The sequence below is a fragment of the Girardinichthys multiradiatus genome, chromosome 15 (genome assembly GCF_021462225.1).
Source record: "Girardinichthys multiradiatus isolate DD_20200921_A chromosome 15, DD_fGirMul_XY1, whole genome shotgun sequence".
Taxonomy (NCBI): domain Eukaryota; kingdom Metazoa; phylum Chordata; class Actinopteri; order Cyprinodontiformes; family Goodeidae; genus Girardinichthys; species Girardinichthys multiradiatus.
In genome coordinates, this window is record NC_061808.1 from 9694837 (window position 1) to 9721084 (window position 26248).

Here is a 26248-nt window from a genome sequence, read left to right on the forward strand (position 1 = left end):
CACGTCACCGCACACGTAGCTTTCATACGTCTCAATTTCCGGTGAAGTATGTATAAATATCCGGAAGTCACCTACCGCCTGTCCAAATAACCATGGCAACGCCGTTGTGACAGCCCGAACCGGTTCCTTTCGGCGAATAAAACGCTAAGAGAGACCGTGTCTACACACCATGAGGAATGTTTGTAGACAGCAAACCAACAACTACTTGAATGACATCAGCGACTCAAACTTGACTGGAAACTCGAACCCGTAGTTCTATAATGTCCGCATTAAATCAATCATTGCTCAATGCTGATTATTATGACGTGAAATGCCTCCTATATTTCTATTAGGAAGACTCACCACACACATTTGAAGTATTTTAAATCTTTAAAACTATTCAGGACGTCACATAAAAATAGAATTGACCCAGAAGCCAGCCATCCCAACACAACTATTATAATTAGAATAATTATAATTATGTTTAGAGTGTAAAAAGAGTTGAAGAGGCCAACATGCCATTGCTTTAGTGAGACACATTTGCGCGTCACAAATAGGTTGCACATATATTGAATGAAAATGCTTTCTGTTCACAAAGGGCCCATATATCAATATAAGTCTAGTCCATTGGTCTGATTACATTCAGAAATCGGCTCCTCGCTGCAAATAAGAGCCACAGTTTAGGAGAACTTTATTTATATGAGCAACAAAAGGAGGAGTCTGTCCCATATGGCTGGCATGGTCCGGCTCAGGGATGACCTGTCAGTGAGCTCCCTCTGAAAAGCTCCAGTTGAAAGGACCGCAGAGTAGTGAGAACTGGAACCGGGACCGTCGACGCACGGTTCCTCCTGGTTTCCCTCTGTAACACAGAGGCCAGCTCCGTGCAGAGCTTCGAAATAATTGGCCTGGGCAATCTAAACCGGCTGATAAGTTATGCATTATCATGTGCCGGCAGGTTAGTACGATCTCTGAAAAAAACAAAACAAACTCCAACATCTTCCATTGGCGATGTCCTCCAGCTGTGCCAAAACTGCCATCGTTCCACAATTACGCGCAACTTTACGCATCTATTTATGAACATGTGATTGTCTCCAGCTTGTCCCCCTTAGGAATCATCAAACCTGACTTGTTCGGAACTAATGTGCTGATCAGACACTTTTTTATTTTTCATTGAGAATGAAAGTGTCCCCTTAGATGATTCACATTTTATGCTCCTCAGCGCACAGACCGACGCGCATTTCCATCTACAGGTGACAAAAACACAGGAATATTCATAGTTCACATCCGAATGCGGTTGTTTTCAACTCACGAAAAAACATCAGGCTCCATGAATTAAATAAAACTGAATGGAGTCATATTTCTGTGGATTTAGGTGAGCTTTAGTTCTCTGTAGTTTATTATTGTCGATTGAAAAAGTTTGCGTGGCTTTCCCACACCTACACGTTCAATTTTGTACATTCAGAGTTGCGCGTAAAACATTGCGCCGCAAGGTTTTTGTGCGTAAGTACGCTTCGTACCTGAGACCCCAGACCTTTATTGTATTGTTATAATTAGAATCAGAAAATACTTTATATAATTAGATCTGAATGTGACCATTTGATTGGATTACAGTGAATTCGTTTGATTTGAGTTGGACCTGTTTTTTTTTTTTTTTTTTACATTTGTTGTGGATTGATAAAAATTTTTTTTTACTGAATTGAAACCCTGCTTGATCAGAGTCATATCCACCTCTTAAGCAGTGAACATCTTTGGACTATGCCTGCCTGGTGGCAGGAAGCAAAGTATGTTTTGAGCTAATTATAAATTTTAAAAAGACAAAATGGAGAGTAAACATTTTCCTTCATCAGCTGCGATGATCTGCTGCGATTCAAACTAGAAAAACTTTATTGGTTTAAAACAACGGCAAGACTAGTACGTTTTTATCTAAAGTAAAACCACCAAATGAAATTAGTCTGTGTTTTGTTCTTGTCTGCAGCTGAATGAATCCACAAAACATACAGTGAAATAAGTATAGGATCTATAGGATTTATCTAATCAGGCTAAAATAAAGGTGAACATATATAATACATATAACCCTTACTTTCAATGTCTGAAGGAGAATTTATGGTAGACATAGAAAATAATAATAAAAACCCTCTCTAGTGCCAGTGTTTTAGTTTAATTGGTCCTACTGTAAAGACAAAATAAATAAGATAAAACAATATTCTGTAATAGTTTTAACTATCTTTCACTTATCCATCAATTTCAGAAATGTCAGTAACAAAGTTGTATTATCGTGTGCTACAACACTCATAATTTTTAGATTTCATTTAATATGTTTATTAAGAATCTTACTACTACCAGATCCTTTCTGATGCAATTTGACTGAAAACGACTGAACCATTCCTGTTTGCCAGAAGAATTAGCTACCTCCTAACTCTCTCCTTCTTTTTTCTTTCTCCCGTGTTGTGTGTGGACCCTTAGTGCTTTTATCCCACACACTCCAGCAGCCCACACAAAACGCCTTCATGTCTCTGTGCAACTCTTCGGCTCTCATCAAGCACTCAAAAGGCAGAGACCAGAAAGTCGAGGTGTTTTGTTCTTCAGTGGCAGAGCCTTGTTGTTTCAGTGTCATTCGAGATGTGAGCCGCTCCTCTGCGGGCTTTAAGCCTGCCTGTCGATTTACGCATCTCCTGTCAGTCGCCGTCTTGTCTTGGCTTGCAGCAGACGCCCTCAGACACATCTTTGATATCTCCACAATTGCTTTCATCAATCCATTTACAAAGATGTGGACTGCTTTTATGAAAAAAGAAACAGAACAAGTCACTGAAATGTTTTCTGTGGTATACGTTGCTTTGTAAACGTTTAAACCCAACGTGCCAACCGTCTCTAACAACTAGAGTTTGTGTCTTACCTTAAATTATCGTATCAGATGTTATCAAAGATAATGAATTCATCTTTTTCCCCATTTCCAGCCACATTCAAAAGGAAGAACACCTGAAGAAACATTGTAGCACACAAGAGATTTTGTATGGTTCCTTGAAGGACGAAGAAAACTAAAGGAAACAGCATTTTAAGAAGGGTCAGATGTGGCACAAGGAATGCTTGATTGACTATTAGTGTTGTATTGTGATGCAGTTAAGGAGAACGATAATACATCCTTTTTCAGTTTTAGGGCCTCATGTTCATTCATTCATTCATTCATCTTCTATACTACTTATTCCATAGTGGGTGACGGGGGAGCTGGTGCCTATCTCCAATAGTCTATGGGCAGGAGGCGAGGAACTCCCTGGACAGGTCGCCAATCCATCGCAGGGCAACACATCAGGTATCAGGTCAAAATAAAATTGTTCTATTCTTGTCAGGTTATGAAGTTATTTAAAATAACAAGGTACAAATACAAAATACTAAATAGGAGTAAACAGAGCAGTTTGTAGTGCATTTTTATTCTGGATTTGTATAGTGTCTTGGAAAAATGTAAAACCCATGAACCTTTCATGATTTTGTCATAAACTTTAATATACTTCATTGGGATTTTATGTGATAAATCAATACATTTTCTACAAGTAAAAATCTTCAAAGGGGTGCCATGCATTTTCAGCACCCCTGAGTCAATACTTTATGGAACCACATTTTGGGTTTCAGTATGTCTCTGCCAGCTTCGCAGATCTAGAGACTTGAAGGCTTGCAAATTCCACATTGCAAGAATAACTGAAGCTCAGTGAGACTGGATGGATTGTTTTGATGAACTTAAGTTTCAGTTAAAACTTTAACTAGGCCATTCTAATGTATGAGTGTTATTTGATTCAAATCAATCAGCTGTAGCACTGGCTGTATGGTTGGGATCATGCCCAAAGTCTTTTGTGGCCTGTAACAGGCATGTGCAGTGCTGGTATTCACACAAAGCATTTTGCAGGGAGATCAAAAAGTTTAATTTTAGTTTTATTTGACCAGAGCACCTTCTTCCAAGCTTGTTGTGTCCTCCACATTGCTTGTGGCTGCAAATTGGACTTTTATGGCTGTCTTTCAAAGTTTTAAAAATAACGTTTGTAATGGGCATAAATATCAGTTCTCCAGTTGACAGATTGTCCCACTTGAGCCATGGATCTCTTCACCTACTCCATAGTTACCATGGCCCTTTTGGCTCAATATGAGTGCATTCCATGTTTTTAAGATATTTTTATTTTTAAAACATTTTGAAAACCATGCATCATTTTCCTCAAATTCAGTTAGATGCTTTGTGTCGGAAAATCCCAACTTTTTGCAAGGTATCTAATTCTCAAGTGACGACCTGTGCAACTTATGCGTCTTCACAAACACCCTAAAAACATGCCGTTAACATGTGCTCATGTAATCGTGTTAGTTATAAAAGATGAACAAATGTGAAACATCCTTCTGGCAGCTTTTTACCACCACCACTTATCACACACACACACACACACACACACACACACACACACACACACACACACACACACACACACACACACACACACACACACACACATTTATATTCTCATAAACCCAGTGGGAACTTCTCTTCCTGTTTACTGATGCTCAATAATTCAGTCCAGAGTGAATGTTATAGCTTTCATCCATGAGTAGATGCAGTGTGTGTCTGTGTGTGTTTGTGTCGGCCTGAGCAGATTGGCCCATTAGTATCAATTTTGTTTTTGACGACAGTATCCTCGTAAGTGCATGTATTGATTTTTAAGCTTATTTTCTTTCACTTGCACAGAACAGATCAGCATGAACATGAGAAAGCAAAAAAAGAGAAACAGCTGGCTGTTTGAAGCCAGCCCCCCAACAGCCACCCCCTTCACTCCCTGTCCCAGTAATGGCTTATTGAATCAGGGCAGCAAATATTTTTAGTCTGCAGCACTGGTTGGGAAAATAAGCTGCCTGAATTGCAGTAAATGGGCTGTCAGTTGATATCCTTATTGTGGGACTGGTTTTCACACAGAGTAACCTCCCTTCTCTGACTGTATAAACTCTCAGTTTCTTCCCTCGGCCCATCATTGCATCAGTCGCTTTGATGTGCCTTAGCGCTCGGCCAAAGTCCCCATCAGCTAAGGGTTCTAACTGCCAAGCAAGCTGAGCTATAAGTTTTGCACATTTTCAGGATGAGAAATTAGTGAAGATTACTTCAAACAGAGGGATGGATTGAAAAGGGAAGAAAAAGTAGGTACAAAGAAAATGTATGTTTCAGAAATTGTCACATTTATCAACCATTCTTAAGATTGCAGGCTTGTAGTATTCATTTATGCATCAGAGATGGCAATTAGCAGAATCTTAAATATATTCATCCTGGTGTCTCAAGATTATTACTTAATCATTTTAATTTCAGGATGGTAAACATACGCCCACATGACTGCAAAGCTACCTTATTTAAACTAATGTTATGCTTAAATTGTTAATAAATAATCAAACACTATGTTGAGTGGCCGGATATGCTGAAAATCTGTATTTTGATGTAGTTTTACAAAGAGGTGGAACTTTACTAGAAACCAAACAGCAATGCTGCAGGAACTTTGAGTATGGCTAAACATATGATGGTCATAACTCCTTAGAATCAGTGTGAAGCCTTAAATCCCTAGACATAAAGAGGTCTGATGACCTAACCTGGTTGAAGAACACTTCTGGGATCACGAAACCGGTCCAGCAGAGGCAATACCTTCTGAGGAAACTGGAGAAAACATCACTTCTTAACAGTGTAGTGGTATGAACCCTCAACAATTTGACTTTTGGCACCTTTCACTCTCTCTGGCCAAGACTTACACAGGAAGCCTTCATCATGATGTGAGATTGATCTGAAATAATTTTTATTTTCTCAGATGGTGTTCCTGATATTGCCAGAACATGCATTGTTTTGTGATCAGGAGCTGTTTGTTCAAATGCACAGCAATGTATTTCAAACAGTGCCCTTTAAAGTAATGATGTCTTTCTGTTAGTGTAGAACTCATTAAGGTTGCGTAGTGAATGAATTCTTGTATTTATTCTTTTATTCAAATGACTTGTTCAGACCTTGAATTAGAAATCTGCATCACAATGTGGTGACTTCTGTGAGCTCTCAAGGCAAGGTAAGGTACGTTTATTTGTATAGCACCATTCTTATGCAGGATAACAAAGGAACAGAGACACAAAATAACACAAAAATATGCATTAAAACACAACATAAAAAATAAAAACATCAGACATGATCACAAAAAAGAAAAAAATATGTAAATGTCAATTTTAGCAAAAGATATGGTAGAAATGTAACAACAAAGAAGTCTTTGGCCTTTATAGGTGAGCTGCAGTAAACAGTGTTGTGTTTTCAGTCCTGATTTAAAGGAGTCAACCATCTCTGCAAGTCTCAGGATTTTAGTGACTTTGTTCCAGAGCTGATGAGCATACAAACTAAATCCTGTCTCCCCATGTTAAGTTCTCGCCCTGCAAACATTGGTTGAGCAGGTCTCGGGTGTTCATGTCTGACCAGCAACTCTTACATGTATTTAGACCCACAGTCACTCAGTGCCTTATAGATGTTCAGCAAGATTTTAAATTATATCTTTTTACAAACAAGAACACAGTGAGGTGACATAAGGACTGGTTTGATATGATCCACTTTCCTGGAGTTGATAAGGACTCTGGCTGCAGCATTTTGGATGAGTTGCAGCTGCCTGAATGATGTTTCTACAGTTACCTGTATAGATACGGTTATAATATTGTAACCTAATGAAAATAAAAGCATAAAGAAGTTTTTTTTTGTGTCCTGTTGTTATAAGAAACCCTTTAGAGGGATAAGGTTTGTAAGCTGGTACTAGGCTGATTTATTAAATGACTGTATTTGGTTGTTAAAATTCAGGTCTAGCTCTACAATGACACCTAGTTTTTTGGCTTGCTCAGTGGTCTTTAGCCCCAAAGAATCTAGTTGAGTTTTGTTTTCCAACCTTGTATTTGTGGGACTTCAATTACTTCTGTCTTTTCAGCTATAGATCGAGGAAATTCTGACTTATTAACTGAAGGAATATTTTTGACAAACAAAGTTTGTGCTGTAGTGGGCTATGGTAAAGGAGTGACAAAAAATACAAAATTGTGTCATCAGTAATTATTGTAGATGTACTTCTATGTAATCTGAGCTAGTGAGATCATATATATGTTGAATAAAAGTGGCCCGATAATGGAGCCTTGAGGTACCCTACATGTCATTTTGTTTGCTCTAATTTATAATGACCAAATTACAAACACTAGCTTTGGACTGTCGAAGATAAGAACCAGTTTGACACAGAACCAAAACTAGTACTCTCCTGCCCGATTTTTACAGTCTGTGATTTAGGATGTTGTGATTAACTGCATTAATGAACAATTAACAAACACAGCACTCAGATCTAGTAGAACCAAGGCAGAGGTTTTTGATGCATGGCTTTTAATACATGTTTTTCTTATCATTTAGCTCTGCACTCTCACACCGGTTATGTGGTTGAAAACCGGACTGACAAACATCAAGGAGATTTTTATCAAAAATGAATAATCTTGAAATCAATCCTTTGCAAACCTTTGAAAACAACTGAAAAATATGAAGATTCAATTAACACAGGTGACATACAAATGTAAATAAAGTGTGCCAATTTCTCATAAGTACATCTGTGATACCACTGACAGCTCTAGTGTCATTAAAGTAAACTGCCCTAGAAAGTATAGAAAACGTAAATAGCAGTCATTTATTTTTCAGTTAGAGTTACATTGGATGGTGGAAAAGCATGCAATAATTAATATTAATCTGTGGAGAAGTGTAAACCCCCTTGATGATGAACAGGATGAAACAGAATTTGATGTCTTTCCACTTGAACTCAATAAATCCTTTGAATAAATGTCTGTTCCAACAATGTGTGATGAAGCTTGGCTCTTTTCTTTAAGCCAAATCTTTAATGTTCACATTTATTTCCTGCTTCCTTTGTAGATTATTTATGAGTTAATATTTGTGAGGCAGCATTAAATACTGTGTGATGAAAATGGCATGCTTCAAGCTGCAAATAGAAGCAGTCTGATCCAGCATGTGCTGTACCTAAATTATTGGAGTTGAAATACACAACATCAAGCTTCAATATTAAAAAATCTGCACCATCTGCGACCCTGATAAAGCCTACTGCTTGACAGGAAATAAATTCAGCAGCACTGAAAGAGTTTATCTCAGTGCTGCTGAACAAATCACACACCAGCATTTAGAAATGAATTACTATTTGATCCTCCGGTTAGAATACATTGCAGATGCAACACATTTAGAGGCAGCAACCAAAAACATGAAACAACAATGTGGTTATATCATTTTCTGTTAGGTTGATGCTTGATTGGGAAGCTTTGATTATTGGAGTAGCAGTTTTGCAATTTTTATTTTATTTTATTCATAAAAGTACAGTTTATGTTTTCCATATCCAACATCATTGTAGCATAGAAAATGCTGATAATAGCCATTGTGAACAATTTAAGAAAATTTGACAAAACTGGAATATTTTTCAAAGCAATGTGTTGTAGTTTGTGTCACCTTCCATCAGTTAGAATTTCCTTGTTTTTTTAAACAACAATAAAATGGAGAAAACAAAATCCATACAAGCTTCAGAACTGTAATTACTTAATCCTGTCTTCAAATAAATTGCACCATCATAATTTGGATTACGTTGGATTTAAGGGCAGCTTTTGATATGGTTTTTTGAAATCCTCTCTAGTTTCCAGGTTGGAAACATTGGTTTTCAGTGGTTCATGTCTTATCTGGCAGCTACTCTGGAAAACTGGAAAATGTATTTTCCTCTACATCTGCTGCAAATGTTGGTGTCCCTCAAGGATGTATCTTTATTAACAGTATGCATGGTTACTGAGGGTAATGTTTTTTAATACATACTGAATTCATAGGACTGCACACTGGTGCAGCTGGTAGCACTGTTGCCTTGCAGAAAGAAGGTCCTGGGTTTGACTCCTGGCCTGGGGTCTTTCTCCACGGAGTTTGCATGTTCTCCCCGTGCATGCGTGGGTTCTCCCTGGGTATTCCAGCTTCCCCACACAGTCCAAAAACATGACTGTTATGTTAATTGGTCTCTCTACAGTGTGTGAATGAGTTGCCCTGTTGGTGACCTGTCCAGGATGTACCCTTGCCTCCTGCCCACAGACTGCTGGAGATACGCAACAGCTCCACTGTGACCCACAATGGAAGAAGCGGTAGAAAACGACTGACTGACATTAAATTCATTGTTATGCAGGAACACTCATTTATAAGACTTTACATTTGTGAAATTCTGGATGGTTTGCATAATTTTTAGTCTTTCAAAATTCTATTAAAACATTGGATCTTGCTTCTATCATTGTAATTTCTTATGGTTTCATCTAGGAGTCCAGGCAGTTTAACTCTGTGGTAAAGAGTTGTTTCCTACAACTCAGAAACATTCCAAAACATAAATCCATTCTCACTAGTAATGACATGAAGACCTGCATTTTAATCATCACTCCTCATCTTCTGGCTTCTGTAAAGTGTAAAATCGATTTTAAACTGCTTTTTATTGGTTTTAAAGCTTTGCATGGTTTTGCTTCCAAATATACTTCTGAACTCTTTGGTGATCTGACCAGATAGCGCATTTTATATTGCTATAGGGGATTATGGTCTTAGTATAGCATCCCCAAAGCTACCCTTCATATAAACAACCTGTATTGATGCTTTTTAAATGATTCTTTGGGGGATAAAAAGAGCTCAAAACATAAATTATCCCTATTCAGGTTTAAATCCTGCCCTCCACCCTAGCGGTGCTTTGCTCCTGCATTGTCACACTAATTTACCAATTATAACACACCTGTTGTTTATTTGCTATAATTCCCTCAGCCTCTCTCCTGTGTTCGTTTGGGAGCACAGTAAATTTGATGTAATTAGTCTCTAAACTTAGCATTTTTCTTGTTTTTCAAGCTTAGCTTTGTTTTTTACTTGCAGCATACTTTATTTTTATTCTTACTAATAGATAAGAAGTGGATAAGCTGCTGTTCATTTGCTGCCTTCGGCCTGTGAGTTTTACATTTGAATCAACTTCCAGCACTTTCTGTGACTGCGAGCTTCATATTTTTCTGGTCAGTAACGGTACTTTTGAATTATTTGATTAAATGTTTCATAATTTAACTTGGCAATATCTTTGAAAGGAGTCAAACTTTTTTTTTCTATTTGATCTTTTCGCGCTTCTTGAAATAACCTAGTTTTAAAAAAAAAAGGCTAGCTGTAAAACCTCCAAGACTCATTACAGGAAGTAGGGAGTCCTTGTGCTAATGTTCCTCTGACGTTTCTTTTTAAACTTAGGATAGATTCTCCCTTTGAGTTAAAAAATGCTTGCTCCTAAGAATCAAGTGGCCTACAAAATTATTTTCAAAGAAACTCTGACTAAAAACACCTTCATCTTACATGGCGAAATATTAACCTGTTTTGACCAAACTCTTTATACACATTTATGGTTTATAAAACCTTGTCAAAGTAGACTTGGGCCTATTCATAAAACCTGAAGCAACATAAAACCCTTTCAAACTGAAAAACAGACATGGAAAGTTCCTGTAATGTAAGATAGCTGATAAGCTTTGTAAAATCTACACATCATAAAACTTTAAAAGGATTTGGATACATTTCTGTATGCATCTGATGAGGTTTAAGATCCTCAAACAATGTTAATGTTATGCCAGTCAATGGGGAATAAATAAGATTCAGAACGGTCAAGAGGAAGTGGTTCCTCAGCCCTGTCACCAAACGCTAACTTAGAATGAGGGATTGCTCTGAAGGCAATGACACAAAATAATCACCTGCTTTAACCAACCGACCTCAAACGATCAACTGACTCTTACTGTATTAATAGTTGGAATGAATAGGTCTACATATAATTTGAACTGAATCTGTGTCAGGAATGTATTAGAATAGACCGGATTGAATTTGTAATTGGAAACGAGAGATTTGTTTTCAATAAGGAATAATGTGTAAAGTAAGTTACATATGAAAGGAAGGGGGTAGAGTCAAATAAGTTTATTCTGCCTACCTCCTATTCAAACAAATGGTTATGTAAATATATATGATGGTGTATGAATGTAAATTTGTTTGAAATAAACAAAGTCTGTTCATCCTGAGTGCCTTGGGGTAACATTTGTGTAGATAAACTGAATTGAAAATGACCGATAATATCAGCTGAGAATTGGTAGACTTAATTTTTTGGGTTAAAGTTGAAATGTTGTCTGTGATTATTTTCTACATTAGTTCAAGTCAGTGACGTGTTTCAACTATATATGGCAGAGGTTCAAAATTATTCCCTCTGCAGGTCAAATATGCCACTTGATAGGAAGAACATTTCATAAGCAGCCAAATGGATAAAGGCAAAGCCAGACGACAGCATAAGAAAACAAAGCCACTGCTTGGGGCTCCCAAACCAGCGGGGGCCCTAGATTGCTTGATTTCATACATATTTTGTTTTCAAGAATAAGATTTTAAAATGCTCTGACCATTTTTAATAAGTAAAATGGTTTATCATTCAAAATGTTTCAGACACTTTAAAAAAATGGATTAGTGTACTAGTTATAAAGGTAAACTTAAGTTAACTAAGTCATAATTTAACAAGTCTGGTAATGCCTGCTGCCTGGACAACATTTAGGTAAACTTTAGTTATAAATAATTCAGAATTAATAACCAATTGACCACACAAAGCCTAGACAAATAAGCATGTAAATAAGAGGTAGATCACTTCTTTTCAGACGCTAGGATATAAAACACTTTAATCCAAATGTTATGGATTTTATAAAATATTGCGAAGTGACCTGATTGTCAAGAAAACGCCTTTAGGTATACAGGCAATTCAAAAAGTGTTGGTTGCCTCATTAACGAACCATTTCTTAAATGCACTATACCTAAACATAGTTTGATGTCAAAACTTCAACACCAGGTGGTCTAAGTTCATAAACACTTTGCTTAAAATATAATATCGAAATAAATGTTCTGGCATCAAATTAGTTAATTTATTAACATAATGACCTAAAATACTATTGCATTGTTTTTTGCCTGAACTCTTTTTGGTAAGAGGTACTAAAAGTGTTTTTTTGAAGCGGTTTTTTGTTGGTGGGTGTGAAAGAGTTGTTTAATCTCCCCCCCCCCCCTCTCTTCCTCCTGTCTGTTTTATACCTCCCTTCCTCTTCCTCTCTTTTCAGGCGCTTGTTGGGTCGGTGGTGAAGGCGCTTCTCGTGTCCGGAGCTCCCTGCGAAGGGTGGTCATCAGCGGACGTTAAGAGGTAAGAATCAGGGTGGTGGAGGGGTTCAGAAGATGGAAAAAGAAAGATGTGCGCTGGAGTCAGGAAGATGTGTAGAAGATGGGGAGGAGGAAAAAATAGCGAGTGCGGCGATGTTGGAAGAGTAATGCGCTGAGGTGCCTGATCAGCGGGATGATGGGTGATGTTGGGCAGTCATATTAATTTCACCCTTGGTTTTATTCAACTTCGGCTGCTTAGTGGAGTCACCGCGGGTGTTTCTGTGTGGGTATTTCACGGATCTGAAGAGTTTTAGTGGGAACACACGTCTGAGTGGATGAATGAGGCTTCTGGCTGCGTGCGCGTTCAAGGAGTAGGTCGTCCTGAAAGGAAATGTTTCAGTTTTCCAAACGATCCATCTTGCAGAACCTCTCCATACATGTTACTGTTTTTTGTCACCGCATACCATTCAAATTTCTCTATTTTTTTTTTTATTAGACGTTAATGTGTTGGTTTAAATGGATTGACACGCTGTTTGTCTAAACTACGGTAGGCGAATCATATTTCTATATATTGAAGGTCGTGTCATAACATCAATTTTAGTGTCAGGTTTTAAAAAATCACACAGGGTGTCGTACATTTCTGGAAGCAGTGATTTACAGTGTGTTGGGGGGGGGGGGGGGGGGGGGGGAATGTTAATACATATATGATAGTGTTTTTCATTTTATTTTATTGCAGATGATACAAACACATTTTGTGTCCTGTTTGTTGATTGGTGCATCCCAGTACTTTGAGTTGTGGAAATGTTTAATGGCAATGGTCCTCCATTCTTCAGTGTTTGTGTCCTTCTATGAGACGTTTTATTTATCTTTGGGGGGTAGATTTAAGAAAGTTCTATGTCCCAATTGAGATCTGCCTCTCAATTTTTCTGTATTACTGTAGCTGTCTTCACATTGTTCCTGCTCTGGCTGTTCTGCTTCTTCCTGACTTATTTCCCCAGTTGTTTTTTTTTTGGTTGTTGTTCTTGCACATTGTTCCTCTCTCCTACTCCCACTGTTCAGGGTAAACTTTATTTCTAATGATTGAATTTATTATGGAGGGAAAGCTATCCAGTTTCTCTGGGAAAAGTAACCGTGCGCCACCCTTTGTACAACTGCCATCACACATTAGCAATAATTTGCAATGAGGTTTTCCACATCACTATGGAGGAATTTTAGCCCACTCCTCTTTGCAGAATTTTTTTAAATTGAGCCTCACTGGGTGGTTTCTAAACACGAAACCTGCTTGTAGTCATGTTACAATATCTGGACTTGTGACTAGGCCACTCCAAAGCTTTCCTTTTTGTTTTTGAGTCATTTGGTAGTTGAATTGCTGCTGTGCTTTATCATGTAAAGGGACGCAAGTCAAATTGTTTTGTTTTTTTTTGTCTCATCATTCCACAGAATATTTTCCAATGTCTCTGATTGTCAAAAAAATGTTTAACAGATTTGAGAATGGCCTTTTTGTGCCTTTTTTAATCCAGTGTTTTTGACATTTAAACTCTTCAGAGAAACTGGTGGCAATTCACATTGGGGGCTAGGAAATTTGCATAATTTCATTAGAATAGAATTGGTACTAATTGATAATGACCTTCTTATTAAGTCCTAATCACATTTTGTTAAATAAGGATGATTATACAATGGTTCAGCAATTAGTTCCTGCTTCATTCTTCGTTCATTTCAAGAATAAAAAAAAAAACATATATTTTTTTTTTCAAATTGCATCCACAAACTAGTATTTTATGTATGTTTTATGTTTTATTGAAATTTGATGTCTGAACCACTGTACAATGGTATTTGGGTTTTCACATTTTATTCCTTTTTAGAAACAAACTGAGGGGTTATTTGTAACTTTGTAAAACAATATTTTGTTGTAATTAGCCCTACATATCTTGGGGTTTGCCTCTATCAGCTTTGCTCATGTAGATCCTATTTTTTTTTTCTTGTCCATTCTTCTTGGCAAAATAAGATCAAGCTCAGATTGGATGGAGGGAGTCGGAACATACATTTTTCAAGTTTTTCTGGAGATTGTCAATTGGACTTGCATCTGGACTTTGGCTAGGCCAGTCATTCACATTATTTTGCTAAACGTATTGGGTCACACCACCAAATTGATGAATTCAGGTGTTACAATCACTTCCATGGCTGCAGGTGTATAAGGTTTGGTGTGGAGAAACTAGTCCTGACCTCAACATTCCTGAACACTGTTGGTATGTATTACAGTGGAGGCTGCAATTCTGGGTTTCTCATCTACGAACACATTCCTAAACCTTTCTTCTTGCCACTCTCCCATAAAGGTTAGATTTTCAGAGTGTACATTTAATAGTTGTCCTAGCAACAGATTATCCCACCTGAGCTGTGGATCTCTGCTGCTCCTCCTGAGTTAATATGGTCATGTTAGCTGCTTCTCTGACAATCCTGTCCCTGCCTGACCCTTCAGTTTAGCTGGACAACCATGTCTTTGTTCAAATACAGTTGTGCCATACTCTCTCTATCCAGCATTGGAAACTGCTTCATAACCTGACACTGCTTGAAACATCTCCACATTGTTTTCACTGACCTGTGTGTTCCTTCTTGCAGGTTCTCAGAGAACATTGGTGAACAAACAATATCATGAAGACCAAGTAACACACTAACAACCTCAAAGGCCTGCACAGAATAGCTGTATTTATCCCGATATTAAATTATATACTGACTCCTGAAAGCAACTGGTTGCACTGGTTTCTAGCTTACATTAAATCCAAATAAAATGCACTAAAGTCTGTTATGACACAAAATGTGACCAAGTTTGAGGGGTTATGAATACTTTTGCAAAGTAATGTGCATAATTGACTATTCATACAATTAGGAATAGGTTCATCCTTGTTTTGGTCCTTAAAGGTCCCTTAAACATGAAACAAATTTCAGCTAATTATAGTTTTTGTCATATTTGACCCCCTTAATGTTTTAAGAAGTTTTAATATAATTTAATAAAACAACAACCTGTAGAGACAAAAGTGAATCTACAGGATCAGTGTTCTGGAAGATAAAAATGTTATGGAGTAAAATGGTGTTGGTTCAAATATTGGAATCTGACTGGAAACTTCAGCTGCTACAGATTTTTTTAAACCCTTTCTGCAATGATTTTCTGGGGGCTTTTTCTAAACATGCTACTTTAAATTCAAAATACCATTTTTCTTTTTTTTTTTTTTTTTTTTTTGCAACGTATGTATGTAATCCATCGACAAACATATGGCCAACATTTAAGAGGATATTGTAAACTGTTTTGCAACAAGTGGATTTAATGTTCAGATTATTTTTCAGTTCATTTGGAAAAATTTAAGGCTGTCTGGGACCTCCAGCAATACAGATTTAAAAATAAATTTGACTCTTAAGTATTAAGTAAGATGAATAAGAAAGGGCATGCAATCAAGTTTTAACTAAATTATAACTGGCAATTCTGCTTTACTTTGGGAGCATTCATTAGTGTTACCTGAGTAGATGGCGGGCACCTTTACGACAAACTCAATATTTCTCTTACCTTGCATTTTTACTAATTAATGACTGATTATCCATGGTGCTGTACAGGATCGTTAAAAATAATGAACACTTTAAATTTTAAGGACGTTTTAAACAAATTAGTTTAACAAACTAATTTAAAACCAACAGCTCAAATATGTTTAACAACCTAATGGGTGTGATGGATCATCATGGTTTGCAAACATGATTTTATAACAGACAGTGTTGGGATATTGCCTACAAACAGGTCTGCTTATTTGTGACCTTTTGCTTATTTTCCTTTCAGCTCTTGATGATTTTTGTCATGTTTTAAATTTTAAAATAAGCTTGTTGAAATCTTTGATAAATATGGGCAATTTTGGTAGTTTCTCTGACTTTTCTTCACATTTCCTGAGTAGTGACATCAGATTTGCATGCCTTCATAAACTGGTCCCATATTGGTATGAAAGCTACTAAGGTTGATTTTTGTTTATTTTGTTCCTGGAAATCCCGCTTCTACAACGTGAAGTACTAAATGCTCGGTGTGGCTGAAACATTTTTGGTCTAATTTTCCAAACAAACATTGCTTAAAGGTGACTAGTTTACGTAATATTTATGCATTAGGTTATTCATGACCTGTTGTGTAATCTTTAATATTTATGCTCTTATAAGTGAAGGCAAAAGCTTAGATTTCGCTGGTAAATATCTTCTTTTCCAACCGTTTAAGAATTGCAGATTGCCATTAAACTGGCCAGGACCACTGATTTGTTTCCTTGATTTGCTGCCATCCGGTGTTGAAACTGCCGAGTGTCTTGCCTGGGAGGTGGTGGGAATAGGGGCTGCAGAAACCACCACCTGTTTGTGTGTGTGTTGCATGGCAAAGGGTCTTGAGGGGAAAAGATAAAAAAGACTTTAGGAACTGCTGGAGATCTCACTGGGTTTCTTCTAGCTGTCATCATTGCATGTGGTGAGATGAAAGTGGAAGGGCAAATAAATATTCAGCTCTGTATGTGATCTGGTTCATTGGGTTAACAATCGAAGACTAGCAGGATAAATTAATGTAGCATTTTTCAGTCTCTGATGCTGCTTTGCTCTCTGTAGTTGGAAATTTGGAGCAGTAAATCAGATCTTTAATATTTGTTTTATAGATGCATGTAGTATGGGGTTCATTATGACCAGTTAGTGTTTTGTTTTACTTGTTCCTTTTTGGACCCAGTTGCTTTTACTAACCAACACTGTTCTTAGAAACTAGTTTTCTAAGTTGAGTTGCAACCGATGGGTTTTCCACAAGTTAAGTGTAGTTGGCAGTAATAAATGACTAACACACAATGGCATCTCTGTCATAAGATTATTTGAAATGAATATTTAACTTAAAAAAAGAGAAACAAAATAAAAATTTGGATTATAGGATTCACCTACAGCATTTAGTTTCAGTTATGATTTGGACTAAATGAGGGTTGACCCTCTGATCTTAATTTTTGTGCAGTCTTGTGAGTTTTTGCAACTTTGAGTTAAAAACAGTGGTGGGTAGAGGGGCTGTGAGACCAATGGAAGGAAATAAGAAAAAAAGCCTTCTCTAGCCAATATTATTTTAGTGACTTCAGCTTTTTGTGATAGAAATCAACAGTACTGCAATGCACCAACAGGAAAGATCATTCCACGACATACAGGTCCTTCTCAAAATATTAGCATATTGTGATAAAGTTCATTATTTTCCATAATGTCATGATGAAAATTTAACATTCATATATTTTAGATTCATTGCACACTAACTGAAATATTTCAGGTCTTTTATTGTCTTAATACGGATGATTTTGGCATACAGCTCATGAAAACCCAAAATTCCTATCTCACAAAATTAGCATATTTCATCCGACCAATAAAATAAAAGTGTTTTTAATACAAAAAACGTCAACCTTCAAATAATCATGTACAGTTATGCACTCAATACTTGGTCGGGAATCCCTTTGCAGAAATGACTGCTTCAATGCGGCGTGGCATGGAGGAAATCAGCCTGTGGCACTGCTGAGGTCTTATGGAGGCCCAGGATGCTTCGATAGCGGCCTTTAGCTCATCCAGAGTGTTGGGTCTTGAGTCTCTCAACGTTCTCTTCACAATATCCCACAGATTCTCTATGGGGTTCAGGTCAGGAGAGTTGGCAGGCCAATTGAGCACAGTGATACCATGGTCAGTAAACCATTTACCAGTGGTTTTGGCACTGTGAGCAGGTGCCAGGTCGTGCTGAAAAATGAAATCTTCATCTCCATAAAGCGTTTCAGCAGATGGAAGCATGAAGTGCTCCAAAATCTCCTGATAGCTAGCTGCATTGACCCTGCCCTTGATAAAACACAGTGGACCAACACCAGCAGCTGACACGGCACCCCAGACCATCACTGACTGTGGGTACTTGACACTGGACTTCTGGCATTTTGGCATTTCCTTCTCCCCAGTCTTCCTCCAGACTCTGGCACCTTGATTTCCGAATGACATGCAGAATTTGCTTTCATCCGAAAAAAGTACTTTGGACCACTGAGCAACAGTCCAGTGATGCTTCTCTGTAGCCCAGGTCAGGCGCTTCTGCTGCTGTTTCTGGTTCAAAAGTGGCTTGACCTGGGGAATGCGGCACCTGTAGCCCATTTCCTGCACACGCCTGTGCACGGTGGCTCTGGATGTTTCTACTCCAGACTCAGTCCACTGCTTCCGCAGGTCCCCCAAGGTCTGGAATCGGCCCTTCTCCACAATCTTCCTCAGGGTCCGGTCACCTCTTCTCGTTGTGCAGCGTTTTCTGCCACACTTTTTCCTTCCCACAGACTTCCCACTGAGGTGCCTTGATACAGCACTCTGGGAACAACCTATTTGTTCAGAAATTTCTTTCTGTGTCTTACCCTCTTGCTTGAGGGTGTCAATAGTGGCCTTCTGGACAGCAGTCAGGTCGGCAGTCTTACCCATGATTGGGGTTTTGAATGATGAACCAGGCTGGGAGTTTTAAAGGCCTCAGGAATCTTTTGCAGGTGTTTAGAGTTAACTCGTTGATTCAGATGATTAGGTTCATAGCTCGTTTAGAGACCCTTTTAATGATATGCTAATTTTGTGAGATAGGAATTTTGGGTTTTCATGAGCTGTATGCCAAAATCATCCGTATTAAGACAATAAAAGACCTGAAATATTTCAGTTAGTGTGCAATGAATCTAAAATATATCAATGTTAAATTTTCATCATGACATTATGGAAAATAATGAACTTTATCACAATATGCTAATATTTTGAGAAGGACCAGTAAGTGACAAACTGAGATGCTACATGTAAACTGCCCTTAAAGTTAATGCCAAGGGCTTAACATAAAAGTGGTATCCAATAAAAGCAGCAAAAATTGGTGTGTTTGCCCTTTTAATAAGTGGATCTTTTTTTTAAACATCTAGATCTTATTAACTTAAACTTTTAACAGTAAATACAATTTTAGTGATACTTTTTGTTTTTTCTTCTGTCTGGGAGTCATGCCCAGTGTGGAACAATTCAATGTGATTGTCATTGATGTTGGGAGGCCAGCTTAATTGTTTTTAAAAAAGCATACCTTGAAAATTGTCATTACTGTTGACTCCAGCAGCAGAATTGATTAAGCCAGCCACACTAACCAATTCTTGTAAAACCTAAAACAATAACTTTGAAAATGATTTGATTTCTTTTAAACTGTTCAGAAACCTTCAAAGCAAACTTAAGATTCGTAATAAATCAACTCCCCCTACTTCAATAAAGCAATTGGAATGCCCTGCTACTTAAAAATATAGGCTTGTGGGTTAGAATGAAGGACAAAAGGTGAAAATAGATTTAGTCAAAATCTCTAAAAAGAAAACTTGCCACGGGCTTTTAAAATCAGTGATAATGGTGGATGTGAGTATTAAATTTGGACATTTGAGCATCTGTTGAGTACCTGACACTTTCTTCTAGAGTGTTCCTGCATCCTTTTAATCTCACTGCCAAGCCCACAGTTCTGCAGCTCGGAATCGCTTCCATATTTCATGCGAACTTTGGTGGATTATAAGCCAAATGCTGATACTGATCCCAGTTTAACAAGCAAACATCTAATCCTGGGAGCAGGATGGATCAATCAATGTGTGAACTTGATCACAGGGAAAACAATTGAGGCATTTTGTTGTCACGGCGAGCTGCAGGTTTGCGACACCGACCAAGCAGATGGTATGTTTGGAATAATGACAGCAGGTTGGAAGCTATTAATTCTGGGATGATTTCTGTCCCCCTCTAATTTGCAATTGCAAACAAACACCACATTTTCCTTTCCTTCCAGGAAGCAGCCCTCTGAAGCTCTGGTGCCCACACACTGTGTGTGTGTGTGTGTGTGTGTGTGTGTGTGTACTTTGAGAATTTCAGAGGAACAAACAGCTGGCTGATGAGAGCATTGATCTAAAGTGCCAGCTGATATGGACTTAAATGTGTGTCTGAGTTGCATAAAACAACACACACACAGCTGGGCATCAGGCCCAAATAAAATTGGATCAGTGTGCATAAGTTACCTGCTGCAATTTACCCAGTTAAGAACTGCTAACTTGTTTTTCACTATCACTTTTTTCACACAGTTTTGGCGTGGGAGCCCTGTCCTCTTTTTATAGCTCTATATTATGACCGTGGTACACTAGTTCAGAAGCCCCATGACTTCTGTTATGTTAACATATCTTTTCAGTAAAATGTGAAACTAAGGATTCAGCATTCATTTTGGCATGAAATATCTGTAGTCACAGGTGCCACTGTAATATATCAGCTACAGGTCTTGTACTATGGAACGCCAAAGTGCTCAAAATTAAATAAATGAAACATTATGAAATAAGTATCTACATCAGTAAATAATAAACGCATAATGTGACAGTGAAATTGTGAAATAATTGAATGCATATTACATTCTCAGCTCATTATTATGAAATATATGTCATTTTCCTTTTTAAAATCAGCTTTGTGATATAAAATTGTTTTACATTTTTATTCAATAATTGACATTATTGTTGAAGCTATTTTTATGTAATATCAGCAGTTTTTTTTCTTTCAAAATGCCATTTTCTTAAAGTTAGCTTTTATTTAAAACAGCCAGCTTTTATTTTAAAAGGGTAATTTCTCTCCTTGGCCTATTTATTTCATAATTCCACTTTTCAACTGAATGACTTGACCTGTCAATCAGGGGAAACTGGGCAGAACCAGCTTTTTTTTGATTGGCCGCTCCTTTGCCAAGACAGAAGCAATCCCACACGAAGTATCGAGTTAGGGCTGAAGGTGCAATTCAAATAGGGCTGGTGATCCATCTGTCTCCGTGTCCTCCGTTCGGTGGAGTGGAGCAGAGGTGCTATCAGTCACTGTTTCGGAGGAAGAATCGTCCAATTCCCACTCAGCATCAAAGATATTCAATGCTTCTTCCAGTGAACATTGGTCTGCTATGGGGAATTCCCCTTCTAGCGGGGAGAAAATGGCTACGCACGAAGGGATAAACCCACTAGCGATAACTTAAAGGGTGAAACCAATACGAAATGGAACTAATCGCTATGTAAGGATCTGCATTCAATATTTCACAATTTCATTGTTACATTATATGTTTATCTATTATTTATTGATGTAGATATTTATTTCATAATGTTTCATTTATTTGTTTAATTTTGAGCACTTTGGCATTCCATATTGTACACATTGAAGGGAGTTAGACACTTTGGTGCACAAGGTGAAATGTAGGTAGTCTGTACTCGTATACTCATGAGTGAGTCCATCTAATTGTTTTTAAAGAACAGAAAGTGAATGTTCTAGAGGCAAACATTGATCTGTTTCTCTCTTCTTGTAAGATGGCAGCTCAGTTTGAGTTCCACTAGATATCTTGTTTAGTTGTGTTAAAAAATCTAATTTAAGCATGCTCCATTGGTTTAACTAGCTTCCAAATTGGCCATATCTTTATTCAAAAGTTCATTAGTGGCCCACAAAATTAATATTTTAGAGTTTACAAGCAAGGCTTTTAATGGTATATGGGAAAAAAACATGTTCACAGTAACAAATGTATCATTTTCTCATTATGTGACATTCAGCTGTTTGGATTATCCCTGTGTGGGTTGGTGGGTGAGCGTACGTGTAGATGTGTGTGTTGTGCAGGTGTATGTGAGCGAATTTGTCATCTTGGAGTTGCACAGTTGTTGGCGAGACGAAAAGCAGTAGAAGCCCTGGAACACACTACACCCAAGAGCAGCACCAAGTAGGCAGAGACCCCCCTCAGATCCCACCACTCCAGGACGTGGCCCAAGCACCCACACAAACAACACCTCACCTTCGTGCCGTCAGAGAGCTCCAGGCCATCCCCACACCTCCAGTCCCCGCTGAACCAGCGCAGGCGACGGGAGCAACGAGGACTATGCCGTACCCACCGAGCCCAGCAATTTCATTTTTTACCTTTTACAGTTTTACTTCAACTTAATTTTTAATTCACTGTTAATGTACTTTTAGCTTCAACCATATTAAGATAGGATCACAGCTTTCATCTGCTAGATGAGGGGTCTGCAATCTGGATCCACTTGTGCGTGCGGGACGGAGGGGCACTGCATAGTGTATAATTATAAAGTGATAATTTTTTATATGATCCCTAGAGTTGTCTGCAGCAAAAGTACAGACTGTTTCATAACTCTTCCTGGATAAAATGTAAACTTAGTGATTTATTAGTCGCTGCCAGCCAATTTCAGTCACTGAACTGAACTCTCAGGTTTTTCAGTTAAAAACCAGCAGAAGAGCTCCTTGTAGGATGAATTTACTGGAAGAGACTTGGCCACAGGTAAGGATGTAATATACAAGAACAATATAACTTTTGTTGAGAAAAAAAAAAAAAAATGAGATCCATATACTTTTTCTGTTTTTCCTCTCTGTGCTCTCTTAATAAATCTCACCTGAGCTGTCTAAAGATGGCTATTTTTGGTATTCGTAAGATAGGAAAAAAACGCATCCTTTATCTCAGACATCCATTAAAGGATGCTTGGAGTATCTGCATGCTTGTGAACGAGTTATGCAGCTCTGGTCATCAGTTTATATCCACTCAAGGGTATTAATGTCACACTAATTTTGGGCCTGTAATGACCAACTTGAACCATTTTTATTTTTGTTTACTTAAACAGGAATTGGGCATGCAAGTTGGAATGTGTGAATATTACTGATTCCCCACAGGATCACAGGACAGTTTTGTTTTTTAAATTGTTTTAGCAAAATTTAAGCACAATTCTCAAACTTGCCACAGGGGTTAAGGGGTTTTTGAGAAGCTTGGTGTTTGTTTGCTTTAGCTATTCCAACATAAATTATTGTAGATAAATTATGATGTGTTTGGGATCATTTTCCTGTTGGCGAAGTTGCATCCAGGTTTTAACCATGTGACCAAACTGTTCCCCAAAGCTGAAATAAAATTGGTTGGATGTTTAAAACAACCCAGGAGCAATCAAGTCCAAAGTCTACAATAAACTGGATATCGCTGGAACAACCAGGTTCAATATCTAAAGTGAAGTGAGTTAAACATCATGAACTGAGAGTGTGCCAAGCAAAAAGAAGACTGTTCGGAAATCCCTTTCAACATGACAGAAATTTACCGCTGTTCAAATGGACAAGCCAAATGCCTTGTGGAGAACAGTTTTATGGTCATAGAAGGCAAAGGTTCAGTTGTCCAAGACATCACAAAGAATGCTTGGAGTCGAACCCTTAGAAAACAGTAACCAGTATTAAGTATGGTGGTTGTAGCCTCATGGTGTGGGTCTGTTCTGCTGCTGGTGGTACTGGTGCTTTGCATAAAGTGAGTGGAATAATGATTTAGGAGGACCGTTTTTTTTTCCCCTTTAATTTCACCTCCAATCAGGCTAAAGTTCTGGTAAAAGCCATAACTTTAGTCCTATTTCTATATGTAAACTGGTTTAAAAGCAGGGTCTGCAACTGGAAAAATTTAAGTGAACTCTCATTCTGCCAAAAGAGGCTGAACATCCAGCCAGAATTGTCAAGTTCGTATTCAAAATTGTAATTTTGTCTGCAACTTCCTAAAGGTTATTTATCAAAATATTTGTGGGGTGTATGTGTGTGTAATTAAGCCTGATTATTTAATTTTAAAATTCACTAAAGTTGTATGCCGTAAAATCATCCCATCGTGGATTAAGACCAATTTAAATGCATAATTAAAAACCCAAAGTTAATGAGTCACTCCCATGCTAGGTGTATGTGAACATTTGAGCTGAACTGTTTATCAGTGAAATAGAATATTATCTGCTTTTTAACCCTGAATTGGATTTATTTATATTCCTGATCCTACACGTTGTCAATAATTTGTGTTAATTGTTGAATTTTTTTATTACTATTTGGGTGATATAATTCAGTTGAGTAAAATATGGCTAATTTGCCATGTTTAAGTTAAGCCTTTACAGAGAAACTCTTTGATTGGGTCAGATTAATTTCATTATGAATTGCTGAGAAGTGAAAGCATGGTAATGGGGTTGGTAAGACGACAAATGTTTAGCTTTAGTATGTTAACTAAACATACTAAACCCTGCAAGGTTTGAAAACAGTCCCACAAATCATAAGAATGAGAAATAAATAATTGACCTTTTAAACTAAGGTTTGATTGTCTTAATGTGGCGATGTAACATCCTACATGCTGATATGGTTTATGAATTTTGAGCTAAAGGATTTAGAAAATGCTCAACACCATGCTATATGATAGAGTACGATTGATGGAGAAAATGAGAATTTATGATGCGTCCATTTCATCTATCCTGTACCTCCTGACAGAAGCATAAGAAGAAAAAAAAACTTATGGGAGATGGAGTCCAATTAATCTTTCTCTCCCTGCAGCACCCTCCAGACACTGAGGAAAGAGCACAAGAAGACGTAAAAAAGAAGTCTGTTGCTGATAAGGAAGAGAGGATAACTTAACTCACCCTAAAAGGACACTAGTGATGGCTGAGGCACCTCAGCAGGAACGGCCGCAGCAGCAGGACGAGGAGGTGGAGGAGGAGGAGGAGGAGGAGGAGGAAGAAGAAGAAGAGCAGGAAGAAGAGCAGCAGCAGCAGCTACCAAGCTCTGTGGAGACCATAGATCCTGATGAGAGCTCAGAGGAACCGAATGAAGTCGTCAAAACAGCTCGACCACTTCTCTCCATGAGGTCCATGAGCACCGTGCACCCAGATGATGACTATCCGAACATGATTATTTACCGAAAGGTAGGAGCAAAGTCAAACACTTAGAGCTTACAGTGTGAAATACCTGATGTTGTCCCCTGTAATCATTGTTCTTTGTACTGCATTGTTAAAAGGCAGATCATACATTTTAATATAACACTTTTTAATTGTGGGGCTGCACGGTGGCGCAGTTGGTAGCACTGTTGCCTTGCAGCAAGAAGGTCCTGCTTCCTCCCACAGTCCAAAAACATGACTGTTAGGTTAATTGCGATGGATTGGCGACCTGTCCAGGGTGTATCCTGCCTCTCGCCAGTAGACTGCTGGCGATAGACCCACTATGGAATAAGCGGTATAGATGATGAACTTTTTAATTGTTTTGATTTGTTATCCTTGTAGGATATAGAAGAATTATGACTTCCATGTCTAAAGTAAAAAAGAATAAAATATATATATAAAAACAAAACAGCAACCAGAAGCTGGCCAAGAATGCAGGCAAAAGTTGTATAACTCAATTCCCACTCAAAACAAACGTTTACATGGTGGTTTAGATGGTGGTGAGGAGGAAGTCGGGGGACATATCGTCTGAGAGCCGCATTTTGAAGAACTAACAAACTATCACCAGAGATTTAAAATTTAGCAGCTTTCAGGCAGTCACCATTTCTAACTTGCTTCTTACCAACATTGTTACTGTGACACACACAGGCATCAGCACTCCTATTTCTCAAAACTGTCAGAAAATAACTTGCACTATATTACTAAGCTGTGCAGGTACTGTAAAACATAGTGGCAGTGAATGGTAGTAGCTGATCGGGGTTTAACTGCTCTAAATTAATGTGTCTGTCTGTTATTTTAGGAAAACTGCTATGCCACTGAAACGCCAAGGTTGCTTAGTTTGATTTATCACATGTAATAACATTTAATCAAACATATAACATGTTCTTTGGCCCTAAAACATTACCTAACAGTAATGTTACACCTGGGTTTGTTCGAAGCGAAGTCAAAATACTGATATAAAACCATAAAGTAGCTGCAGTCAAACTCTCTGATCACTATGACTGCAATATGGAGGAAAAAACCAACAAACGGTTAACACACTAATTTCTGGTTAACATACAGAAGAAAAGTTTAGAGATTTGTGAATTGATTTAAGAAGATACTCTGCACCCATTAAACCTTTTGTGCTGAAAAAGTAAAAACAAATTTTCAACTTTGTTCTCACAAACCCCTTCGGTCACCTCAAAGTTCTGGTGACAAGAGTTTCTCCCTTTCGGCAGATGGCTATAGCAGGTAGTTATCATGGAATTAGATATAAGCAATGAGATATCTGGTAAGAAAATCTTCTGTTCAATCAGGGTTCCATACACTCTGGGATAAAAAC

General features: G+C 37.9%; 1 protein-coding gene across 2 annotated transcripts in view; it reads left to right on the top strand.

Annotated features, from left to right (window-relative positions):
• Positions 1-9827: 9827 nt before the first annotated feature.
• LOC124882277 (regulator of G-protein signaling 6-like) overlaps positions 9828-26248 on the top strand; it is a 131729-nt gene continuing 115308 nt past the window's right edge. Inside the window, exons 1-3 of one of the 2 annotated variants that reach the window (XM_047388565.1) lie at positions 9828-10044; positions 12145-12224; positions 24545-24912. In XM_047388565.1, coding sequence (XP_047244521.1) covers positions 24649-24912 — 264 coding nt within the window. In that variant the 5' untranslated portion in view covers positions 9828-10044; positions 12145-12224; positions 24545-24648. The remainder of the gene's footprint in view (positions 10045-12144; positions 12225-24544; positions 24913-26248) is intronic. The other variant, XM_047388567.1, reaches the window with a different exon arrangement.